Raw genomic sequence first — 12,864 nt, 5'->3', positions numbered from 1 at the left:
TAGTGTATAAAGTTAACCATTACCAAATGGGAAGTCAGGTAGAGATTTTAAGATTTTACAAGTGCTCAAAAAGTCTAGCAAAATCAGAAACAAGAATGGCTTTTTGTTAGGGTAATAATAACTTTTATTCGGTACGAAAAAATTAATCCATTACAATACATAATCTCCAATACATTTGTTAAAAATAGCAATAAAACCATAAATAATAAGAACACCCATCAGGAATAAAAACATATATAACCACATGCATAGAAACAATAAAATAGAAAGATTAATTCTAAAAACTCCACATTATTACGCCAAGTAATAGCTCCCTTCAGGAATGATCCCAGCCCCTTCCACATCAACACTTCTGAGGCCATCTGCAGCCACATAAAAGCAGGACGATATTGCACAAAACCCTTGGCCCTTAGGAGAGGTAATACAAAACGAGTTCTGAATGGTGCATAAAAAACACAAAACAAAGTAAAATGGGGCAAGGTCTGTTGGGACACCCCATCACAGGGGCAGGGTCTAATACATTTGTCCCCATACTGACCTAACGGGAAACACAGATTACGTCTGATGATCCCCAAAAGGAAACTGGTTATGAGAGACCTTTCCCTCACATCCTTTATCTCTACGAGATAGCGCTCAGGACCTACCCACATCTTTAACATAATGAAATCCCTGATCGATTTTTTCCCTAAGGCCTCCTCCTCCCTCCTGTTTTTCTGGATTCTTAAAAAATTCTCCTTAACCCATTTCTTATCACAACTGGTCAGGCCTTCAGGATAATCAACCAATTCAGGCTGCCCCAAATCACGAGCCATCTTCCTTATGTGCATCAACCAGGGAATATTCTTTGCATTGTCACAAGCCAGACAATCCTTTAAGATATCCATATTCAGAGTGGCATGTTCGTTAGTCCAAATTGAGATCCATAGCAGAAGGGGAGCCAACTGAATAGTGTCCTGCACAAACTCAAGCTCGAGCTCCAAATGAAGGCTAAAACCAGGGATATTTTGTCCAACTCCCAATAGCCTTCTACAGAACCGATTTTCTTCCACCGTAAGGGCTCGGGAGTCCCTATACCCCCAAAGTGCAGCACCATACAGCAGGACAGGGAGGCATTTCCGCCTATAAATTTCAAGCAAAGGCTTGATAGGTTTACTACCTACCCTTACAGCAAAGTCAAAAGTCGCGCCAACTGCTGCATGAAAAAGCGCACCCCTTCTGGCAATACAAGGTTTCCAAGATCCTTTCTCATCAAAAATAATCCCTAGGTATGGAAACTCATGGACCCTACTAATAATTTGATCCTCCACCCTTAGCTCCCCCACCCTACTCAAGGGTCTTCCACACACCATAAAATTAGATTTCTTAAAATTGACCTCTAAATCCAAAGCTGACATAAAGGAGGCATAAGCTCCAACTATTTCCCGGAGACCATTCATAGTACGGGCAATGAGGACTGCGTAATCCGCGTACATCAGCACAGGGATATCAGTACCATTCACCTTTGGAACATCCCTACAATGTTTCATCAGAAAATCAGACAATCCATTTGTATATAGAAGGAACAGAGTAGGAGCCAGAACACACCCCTGGCGCACACCCCTTGAAAGCTTAAAGGCCTCTGAGCATTCCCCATTGGACCCCACCCTCACATTTGCAACCGTCCCAGAATGTAGATATCGGAGCAACTCTACAATATTAGGATCCAGCCCTAGCTGATTTAACCTTTCCCATAATATAGACCAGTTCACCTTATCGAAGGATCAGCTAAGATCCATAAAAGCAAGATAAAGCGTACCTTTCCTGGCCTGCATGTATTTGCCGATCAGCATCAGTAAGTTGAGACATTGATCTCGCGTGCCAAGGCCTTCCCTAAAACCATACTGGTCCCGGCTTAAAATATCATTCCCTATCATCCAGGACTCCAGACGCCTTAAAATAATCCGTCCCAGAATCTTCACCGAAGAGTCCAGTAGAGAAATAGGGCGGTAGGACTTAGGATCATTCCGGTCGCCCTTTTTAAACACTGGGACAATACATGCCAGTCTCCAAGAGGCAGGGGTACCCACAGTGACTGCTGCATTAGGGACATTTAAGAGAACAGGTGCCCATAACTGGGGGTTTGCTTTATTCAAGTCCATAGGGATCGAATCCGGGCCCAGAGCTTTATTGCTCGCACTACTCTGTATAGCATCCATAACCTCCTGGAGCGAAAACCTAATTGCTAGGTTGGGAGCCATCTCATACTCGTTCTCCTGGTTATTTCTTAGGGGCGAACCCTCAAAAATACTACAAAAGTGAGTTATCTATGCTTCCGGGGCGATGTTACAGCCAAGGCCCTCAGATGTATCTGTTCCAAAGGAACCTCTATTTACCACTTTCCAAAACAGGCCAGGATCCTTCAGAGCTATGGCACGTTCTTTATCTTTATGTTTTATCTTGCTATCCCTCAGGGCCCTCTTAGATTTCATTCTAGCTTCTTTTATGAGGACCCAATCTCTAGGATGTTTCTTAGTGGCCATCTTCAGATTTGCTCTTGCAACATAGCAGGTCTTATCATACCAACCACAATTACGTTTACTAGGTTGGCTGCCTACTGAAAAAAGGCAGTCTCTCACTGCTGCATTTACTACTGTTATTGCGTTCATAACAGTTTTAGGATTAGGAGCCTCTGTCAAGAGTGTGTCCATAAATAAATGTACATTTTCCCCCACCATCCTTTCTACAACTTTAAGGGAATCCACTTGCTTCCACCCAAGCCGCCTACCCTGGTCCTTTATCTCCACTACTACCGGCCTACCTCGTCCTAATTTACGTAGGGCCCCAGGGAGTTTAAAGGATGCTATAAGGGGATTATGATCACTGAAACTCTCTCCCAGCACCTCCCCCCCAATCACCAGGTCTTTCATAGGTGGAGACATAAAAATATAGTCAATAGTGGATTCAGATCCTCTTCCCACATAGGTTGGGAGTTGATGAGTGCCTACGGCTTCTATGGCACACAAATTCAGAAGGCCCATCTTCCTGAGTTCCTTGATTAGAACCCTGACTCTGGAGTCCTGCAGACCATCCACTGAATAATCCTCGCAGTCAAAAATAAAGGGATTAACCACAGTACTGAGCCTCCCCAGCTTAGCATTAAAGTCTCCAAAGACAATAGCACAGAATTCTAACCCCATCTCCTCCATTCTGTGTTTCAAAACCTGAAGAACGGAAAAAAGGCCCCAATTTGGCACCCCACATCCCACACAGCGTTATAAAAGTTAACCAGTAAAATATTGAAATTATTAGGGAAAATTACCCATACCAGCAATATACCTTGGTGAGTGCAGTTAATTTGAAAAGCACCCACTATCTTAGAGAGGCGGATTAGGGTAACCAAGCCACCTTTTGAGCGGCCACCAAGAGACTTCACAGCTGGAATTGCAAATCTGTTATACCCATCCCACACAGACAACCCCTCTGACCAGGTTTCCTGAAGCATGATCACATCAAAAGTAGTCACACACCTAATCCACGCTTTTATCAGATAAATTAGCATCATAGCCCGCAATATTCCATGAGATAAGTTTACACTGTGGGGGCACCTCTTCCTATATAGCCAGGGTCTTGGCGCATTGTCAGTCCACCCCTTCCAAGGATAAATTACTGTTAGTGACAGTTCTTCTGCTGGTTGCCTGGTGACTATTCTGACCCAGGGGGGGAAACCTACCAGAACCCGGAGACACCCCGGCACTCAATTGCATGTGGTCATAAAAATAACCCAAAGGGACCATACCAATTGTACCAGCTCTAAATACAGCAGGGCGGTAGGTAGAAAGGAGCCTTTGACTCAGGGCTGGGTATCTAACATTTATAATAATACAATCTTCATCCCCCACCTTATTTTTGGGCCCAACCCATCCAATTCTTCTGGCAAACAAAATATCATTGAAATCCTTACATGAGAAATCACAGTTCTTACTCAACCAATATCCAGCCTTGTTTGTGAGTTGGGCCGTGGACTCAGTTACCCCAGGGGCAAGAGCAGCTACATTCGTCAGCACCACCACATAGGGGGCACAAGCTGGGGGGAGATCCAAACAGGTCAATGCAGGCCTGGCCATCGGGAGATTCAGATTATTATTCTCAACCAGCTGTTGGTCAGCCCCCCCCCCCCCTGCTACCACAAATTCATGATCAGGCCGCCTACTACAGCTAAGCCTATTGACAGTCCTATCCACCCTTAATATAGAAGTCGGTGCAGCCGGCGCAATCTCAGCATGAGCGCCCGGACCCCCAGAATTTCCAGAATTAACCAATAACTGAGATGATTTTCCCAGAGGCCCCAATGGCCCCGCAGCGTCCGCCGGCAGGAGCAGCTCCTCACAGGGATGGGATTGCCTGGTCGGGCCACACATCCACCTACACAGTGCCTCCCCTGACTTCCTTGCACAGATATCAGAGAAACTGCCTTTTCTATGGCCAATAGTTTCGCCACAACGGGGGATAAAATCTCCTGGATCATTTCACGAAATTTTTACAGTAAAATAGTAACATCACCACCCAGCTGATGGCAAGGTGCAGGGTCACTACTCGTACCCTTAGGGAGTTCCAAGGGGGATGTTTTTGACTTGGGGATCGATTTCTTTAAGACCTTTTTTTCCTCACGGGGCTACATTTATCCAGGGGGCAGGCCGGGGGAGAAGATAATAAAAGTCTTTAGCTTCTTCTGGAAGGGCCTTGGCCACCAGAACCCTCTGTTGTCTCTATTAGCTCAATTTGAGCAGGCTCAACAGCAACCATGACAGTACCTTGGTCTCCCACCGGATAAGTCACCTCCACATCCACAACCTCACGAGGACCACTATCTATTGGGGCCAAACGCCAGTCCTCCAATTCCATGGATAACCTCCTCTCTGCCAGATCAATCTCCTTTGTTACGACCCCAACAGCTCTTGCGAGGAAGGAGTCCAATGTGGTGGTGCCACTTCCCTGTCTATTACCCCCACCACCACCCCCGTGGGACCAGTTAACGGACCTCTTTTCCTGCCCATTTTAACAAAAAGTTTCAATAACGAAATAACAAACAAAACAGACTAATGAATAAAAATTAAAAATATTAAAAACCCACTAGACCCACTAAAAAGGCTCCAAAATGATCCCCTATATTAGTAAATGTATATATAGTCACCCTCCACTGGAGATGAAAGAGGGGTGGCCCAGCCCAGGCTCAAACGGGCGATGACGGGCACAAGACGGGCCCGCCCTTGGCCCGGGCTTCGTCCGGGCAAACCGCGCGCGTCCCGCGGTTGCGAGAGCGCGAAACAAGTTTTAAAGGGCTCCTGCTCCCTGAATCAGTGCCGCCGCCTCCGCCTCTGATGACGCGCTTCCCGCCAGGGTAATGCAGGAGGGAGGCAGGACCATCAAGCTGATGACTGAGGGCAGGCTGCTGTGGGTTGGCCTCTGAAGGTGGGGTCATTCAGCCAACATCTCATTGTGCATGACTGAAGGCAGTGCACAGTTGGAGTGCTGGCTGAATATGTTCAGAAACCTCTCTAAAAATGCAGAAGGATCTGACCCGAAACACACAGGTACTCGATCACAGAGCGGACCAAATATTTATCTTTTTAGAAATTTGTGCTACTTTACTTCAAAGAACAAAAGCAGTTCAAAATTATGCTGGTCAGGAGATGCTAAGTTCAGGTAGCTTAAGAAAGTAATCACGGGCTACAACAAGCATTGTCTCAATGTTCCAAGCATTTTGGTTTTGCCAACGCTTGTTGTAGTTACTGATCAGCACTGACAAAAAGAAACAAAGGGGTTGTTGTTGATGCAGAACATTAAAATCAAAAGAAGCATGTTTCAGGACAAATTTAATCTTTCAATTTCGAGTTCAATAATGGTGGACACCATGTTGTAGCAGTAAATTAAACAACAAAAATACATGAAAGCATAGTATCTATTAGGGAGTGCTCAGCAGCAAATTGGCGCCATTAAAAAAGGACATGTTGGAGTGGGGGAGCAATAGAGTAGCTGGGGGCGAATTTGTTTAAAAAAAAAAAAAGGTGAATGTGAACAGAATGAGTGAGAGAAGAGCAGAAGCAATAACCGAGTTGTGAACGGAAGTACGACCATGGTGCTGAGTTTTGAGGAAGAAAGTAGCATACTGGGGAGAAATCAAGAAAACAGAGGGATGAAAGCAAAATGAAAAAACGAATTCCATACATGTAAACACTGGAAGGTTACAAGCCTTCCAATCAAATGTGTGGTACAAAGCTATGCACCAGGGGAGAGGTAAATCAAAGAGGAAAGCAAGCCATCGAATAAGCACCAAGCCAACCAATGAACAAAAGGCTGAGCCAAAGCCCACAGTAACTACGGGTATAACATAACAGCTCATTCAATAGCATCTAAAGCTCCAGTGATTCCAGGGCAGACACATAATATTGTGCTCCAACTGTAACAAATGAAGTTGCTTAACATGGCCCACAATACTAATTAACGAGTCTCACATTGGATCACCTAGTATTCCCATTTAGAGGCTTAACTTGTAGTAAACTGAAGAACAACTGTCCCAGTGATACTCAAAGATGTAGATAGATTGGGATAGTCAGACACTCAGAAAACAGTAACATGCAATAATGATTCATTAATTGTACTTTTTGAGAACTAATCGTTGTATGATGAATGTGAAAAAAGTGATCCCTTTTGCGTCGTCACCCCCCTTTGTGCTAAATGTTATTGTTTTTTTAGACTGCACGCTGGGGTAGTGTGGAAAATATAAATATGTATATTCTAATATATAAACAGATCTCATCTAGAACGCACAGCAAATTATCAGAAGACCAGAGTTAATAAAAAACTAAGAGATGCATTCAACTTCTCTTTTTCATAAATACAGATGGCAATAAATCAGTTACCATGGAATAGAAACGAAAAATGTACTGCAACTGCAATAAAATTTGCAACGGAAACAAAATATGGAATTTAGGATGAATCATACCATTCTGGGTTTCCTTCAGTGTGTCTGTGTTATTTCGACTTCCACCGGAAGATTTCAGTCCATTTTCATCAGATTGCTAAAATAAAGCAGATACATTTAATAAATATCAGAACTGTGGAATGTTCGGAGGTCCACTGAAGTGAATGAAGAAGCACAGGGCCAATAATAGCTAGTACACAACTTCTGCTCCAACATTCCAATGCTCGTCTTTGTTACTCCTTAATTGGTTTACTACATTCTCCCCTCAGTCGTAGGAATATACTACTAACATTATTGCCAATATATCCCTCGATCTTTAACAGTTATGAAAACCTTCTCTCTCATTATAGGCCCTCAATGTCTAGAACTCGGGAAGAGGGCTTTTGACAACCATCACAAGGGCTGTGATGGTGGTCAAAAGCCCTCTTCCCGAGTTCTAGGCATTGAGGGCCTATAATGAGAGAGAAGGTTTTCATAACTGTTAAAGATCGAGGGATATCAGCAGCAGGCTGAGGAACACAGTATATAAAGCTATTAAATCCTATTAGTGTGTAGATAAATACAAATGTAAAGCCGATTCTTTTAATACTTATCTTTTGGGCTTTCTGAAATAAAAAAAATAAAAAACTGGTGTATGAACTGCTAAACCTAAAAGTAAATCCAAATGAATGAAAATACTTTCATTTGCCTTGAAGGCCTATGCAGAAAAATCTTCTCAGTGTGGAAGAAATTGCGAGATTGGAAGAGAAATTTCAGTGGTGGTTTAATATGAACAGTGACTCCTAGACAAGCATATGTAAAACATTTTGAAGCTACTATGAAATCTCAGGCCAGCAGGAATAGTGTTCCAGAGCAGAGGCTCTAGATCGTGAAGAGATCTAGCTTAATTTTATAGTTGGCTGGCCAGATAGCAGTAAGGTTCTGTGTAGATAACCTTGTGTATCTGAAATACCTCGGTGAAGCAACCTCGTTTGGAATACATTGGCAATGCAATCTGGGCTAGGCCCTAACACAGTGGCATAACAACAGCCCCTGCAGTGCAAGAGAGGCTCCCCTCAGCAGAGTTCACGATGCATGAGCCGCAGCCCTGGCCTAGGGGCCCCTGACTGGGTCAGGGTACCTCCATATACTTTGAATGAGGCCCCCTCGATTTTCGCTTTGCCACTGCCTTAACAGTCGTATCTAAGTCAGAAAGAAGGTCTTGATTTCTGATATTTCATCAGTGTGGAATCAGTGAAGGTTATTTAAAGCGAGTATAACAGGTTTGCACTGTCAACTTGAGGATGTTCTGACCATCTTGGATCACTATTTTGTGGGAAACCTGGTCTTTAATTCACAGAACTCTGAGCATTTAATGTTGCAGCTGTGCAATCATTAAATCAACACTGCCCACAGCAGTGCAATTTTCAGGGGGAGCTGAGAATTGTGAGAAAGTAGCCTCTTTCTAGCCTGGTTACCCCCATTTTTGGCCTGTTTGTGAGCGTTTGTCAGTGTGTTTTTACTGTCTCACTGGGATCCTGCTAACCAAGACCCTAGTGCTCATAGTTTATGCCCTTTGTGTGTGTTGTCAGTATGCTTAACTGTGTCACTGAAGTTCTGCTAACCAGAACTCCAGTGCTTATGCTCTCTCTACTTACCAAATTTGTCACTATAGTTTAGTGACTCCATATTTCATTTCTGATAGGCACACTGCACCCCCCCTTATAAGTCTCTAGTATATGGTATTAGGGTTCCAGGAAATCCTTATGGGCTGCAGCATTTATTTTGCCATCCATAAGGAGCTCAGAAAAACCATTCTTCAGGACTGCCACTGCAGCCCGAGTAAAATAGTCCACACACTATTTCACAGCCATTTTCACTGCACTTAAGTAACTTATAAGTCACCTATTTGTCTTACCTTCATTTACCGAAGGCTAGGTGCAAAGTTACTGTGTGTGAGGGCACCCTTGTACTAGCAAAGGTGCCCCACATTGTCAAGGGCCAATTCGCCGGACTTCGTGAGTGCGGGGATACCAGTACACGCATGCACTATATATATGTCAATACATATATGTAGCTTCACAATGGTAACTCCCAATATGGCCATGTGAGTTGTCTAAGATCATGGAATTGTTCCCCCATTCCAAATCTGCTATGGGGGCCAATCCCAGGCACTCTGGGGGCTCCACCATGGACCCCTGGTACTGCCAAACCAGCTCTGAGGTTTCCACTGCAGCCCCAGCTGCTGCCACCTCACAGACAGGTTTCTGCCCTCCTGGAGACTGAGCAGCTCAATCCCAGGAAGGCAGAACAATGCATTTCCTTTGGAAGGACTGTATTACACAATCCTTTGAAGGGCACAGATGGTGCCCTGCTTGCATAAGCCAGTCTACACCGATGCAGGGACACCCAGTCCCTGCTCTGGCACGAAACCGGACAAAGGAAAGGGGAGTCCCCAGGGGTGGTGCCCAGAGCTCCTCCAGTGTGTCCCTGGCGTTAGCCATCTTGGATTCCAAGGTGTGGGGACCCTCTGGAGACCTCTGAGTGGACAGTGCCAGCAGGTGACGTCAGAGATCCCTCCTGATAGGTGCATACCTGGGTAGGTAGCCAATACCCTTCTCAGGGCTATTTAGGGTCTCTCCTCTGGGTGTTTCCTCAGATTCGGCTTGCAAGATTCCTCCAGGACTCCTCTGCATCTTTTGCTTCAGCTTCTGACTGTCAGATCAACCACAGACTGCTTCAGAAACCGCTGTAACTGCGACACAGTATCAAGGACGACTCCTGTGACCTATATATATTATATATTTTTCTAAACACTGTGTGGTGTATTTTTGTGGTGCTATATTGTATCATTGTATAATTTATTGCACAAATACTTTACACATTGCCTTCTAAGTTAAGCCTGACTGCTCATGCCAAGCTACCAGAGGGTGGGCACAGGATAATTTGGATTGTGTGTGACTTACCCTGACTATAGTGAGGGTTCTTGCTTGGACAGAGGGTAACCTGACTGCCAACCAAAAACCCAATTTCTAACACTTTGAGACACATATAGGCAGAGCCATGCTTTCAAAATGTTATATGGTTTCTAATTAGATCACTATCTGAATTACTGGGTCTAGCACTGCTGTACGTAGATGACAACACTGCAACCAGAATGTCAAACCCTTATCATCATGAAAGGACATGCACACATATCCAACAGTAAGCATAAGACAGCACACCCCATATATATTAAATCTAGAACAGTGGTTTCCAACTTGTGGCCGGGGACCTGTAGGGGTCCACAAAGCCTCCTCAGGCGGTCCGCAACTGCTTAGAAAATTAAATATTATTAACAGGTCAGGTCCCCAGCTTTCAATAATGACTCAGGGGGGGTGGGCATATTTGAATGATGATTCAGTGGGGGTCCCTGGGTTACAGTAAAGATAAAGTGGGGGTCCACAGAAGTTAAAAGGTTGGGAACCACTGATCTAGAAGCTATGATTCATTTAGCAAAGTAGTCAAGGATGTAAATTTGCCTCATAGACACGCGGAATAAATAAAATAATCGAGTAGGCTCTGTGGTGACCTTCCAATACAAAACCTGAAGGTTATGATAGTGTCGCTACTGGTGTATTTTCTGAATGCGACCTACATTCATGATAAGCACGTTCTTCTACTGAGAGATATCAGTACAATAAAAAAGTGAGTGCTCCGATACATATAATCTGTATCTTTAAGATACATGAAAAATATTATAGGACGCTTATAAACTTCTACATAAAAGTATTTTCTGACTGCGATCCCTTATGTTGATATTCTGAAGTGACCTGTGCATTAGACACAAGCCAACTGAGCATTATATTACATTAACGAACAAAGAGCATTCTCCATTTAGGTATTGCACATATAATCAGAAATAAGAAAATGTATTCAGCATGTAAATAATAACATTTCCAACTCATACTACCCGATATGCATTTTCACATAGTACTCTAGCTGAATTTAGTGTTCATATCCTATACTGAAAGTACACTATTTATATACTCATGGGTGCATTCAGCATTTAAAAAATATTTATCATAGTTGTCGGAATTAGCACTATATGAGTGCATGCTGAAGGCCTCACAACACAAGGGAAAATAACGTCCAAGTGAAGGAAGAAATTAGAGGAATTTTGAATTTACTGAGTTCACAGAAGGCGTTGGTATAGATTAATCAGTATCTTCTCGAAATATGAGAGAATAGAATGCCCTTTTCTATTTACCAGGCAGTTTAATAACATGAAAGTTTATGGTAATAAACCAGTAGTATTAAATTCACACTTGAATCACACACCCCCAGCTCATTCAATACAGTATGGTTCTCCATACAAAGACGGATCAGAAAGCAATACCCAAAAGGAGGCAAGTGATAAATGCCATGGATTTCATGCTGAGGCACCTACAAGCAGCTGACAGTAGAAAGAGTTCATAAAAATACCAGACTGTGAGATACAATACAAAGCGCATGATACGTTTGGGAACAAAAGGGGAGAATGTAACAAATTCAAATTCCGTTCCCAGACTTCATGATGCTGAAAATGGGTAATCAAAATTGTGGCGTGCATGGTCTACTGTGGTGAGGTGACTGGCTTGCATAAGTAGTAGGGCCATTGCTGGGAGAAGGGCTGGGAATCACAACTTTAGGTGGGGATCAGAACTTGGAGTAAGAGAATTAGATCATAATGGCCCAAACCTCGGGGTGTAGGAATTTGGAAGAAGATGCTTATTTATTTAACGCAGATGTAATACATTTATCTCAAGCCAGTGGAAAACTGCAGACGGAAAAGACCGTTAACAAGAATTCTCCCATTCCATCACCAGCATCAACAGTTGGCCTCTTGTAATGGATCAGTATATTGCTTCATGACCACTGTATACAAGTAACCACTTTACTCTGAAGTTCATCCCATATCTTGAAACTACATTACATAAAAATAACAGATAAACAGATCCTTAGCGTTTCCTTGTTATTGCTGTGATTCCTTCAAAGATAAGTATTACATGTATGGACAAACGTTAAAAGTGTTAATCACATTTTGGCAGGTATTCACTCATACCTCTTGAGAAAACCAATATACCAAGGTGAGTAAATGTCCTCATGACAGTTAACTAACCTTACATGTAGGAGAACTTGCAGAAATATATACTAGGTCGGTTACATCATATGCAGAATGCCACTGCTAGGATACTAACCTAAGCTTCTTGGGTCAGTCATCATTCCATAGCATATTATCAAGAAGGATCTTGATTTTTATTGATCCAGGATCTGAAGAAGGTGCTAGCTATGAAGTACACATTTCGGTTTTGAAGATTTGTTTACCAATTCTGCTTCTATCTAAATGCAATTTTCTAAGATGTGGCAAACTGCTCAAAACCCACCTGCTTCTAGTGACACTATTGTGGTCTGTTGGCAGTCTTCCGTAGCTCAACGTACTAAGGCAATCTATTGTCAGTTCTGCACTGTATGAATGGCATATCTAATATTAGAGGACATAAAATACATTACCTAGAGCCACACTGGACCCTCTGCATTCAAGGCTATCAGAAAATCACCCCACTTCTTAGCTCACAGAGGCACATCAAACACATCTCAGTATGGGTGACTTACATTTCCTTTCGAATGACCTTCTTGTTTAAAGATCTCCCTTACATCAGGCACCTGATGAGGCTTATTTTTCTTGCGCATGGTCTGAGAGAGCGTGTCAAGCCTTCTCTGCACTGCCTCAGACTGCGCCCGTGTTAAAGTGCTCAGTAACGCTATGCTTTCATTGGAATCACCAGCGCATTCAGCAAAAAGGTTTGACAGACCAGCCTCCTTCAGCCATTCTTCCTCCAGCTCACCCTCTGTATCAAAAGAAAAGACAACAAATTAGCACTAGGGGTTTCGAAAACTTTGTT

At 43.3% G+C, this 12,864-nt stretch overlaps 1 protein-coding gene across 1 annotated transcript in view; it reads right to left on the bottom strand.

Annotated features, from left to right (window-relative positions):
* Positions 1-12,864, bottom strand: part of ARHGAP18 (Rho GTPase activating protein 18) — a 544,764-nt gene that overhangs the window by 360,065 nt on the left and 171,835 nt on the right. Inside the window, exons 3-4 of the mRNA XM_069234821.1 lie at positions 12,575-12,810; positions 6,983-7,058 (exon numbers count right to left, since the gene is read on the bottom strand). Of these exons, the coding sequence (XP_069090922.1) occupies positions 6,983-7,058; positions 12,575-12,810 (312 nt within the window). The remainder of the gene's footprint in view (positions 1-6,982; positions 7,059-12,574; positions 12,811-12,864) is intronic.

This window comes from Pleurodeles waltl, chromosome 5, assembly GCF_031143425.1.
Source record: "Pleurodeles waltl isolate 20211129_DDA chromosome 5, aPleWal1.hap1.20221129, whole genome shotgun sequence".
Lineage (NCBI taxonomy): Eukaryota > Metazoa > Chordata > Amphibia > Caudata > Salamandridae > Pleurodeles > Pleurodeles waltl.
The sequence above is the reverse complement of the archived record's forward strand: the minus strand, read 5'-3'. Positions and strand labels throughout refer to the sequence as shown.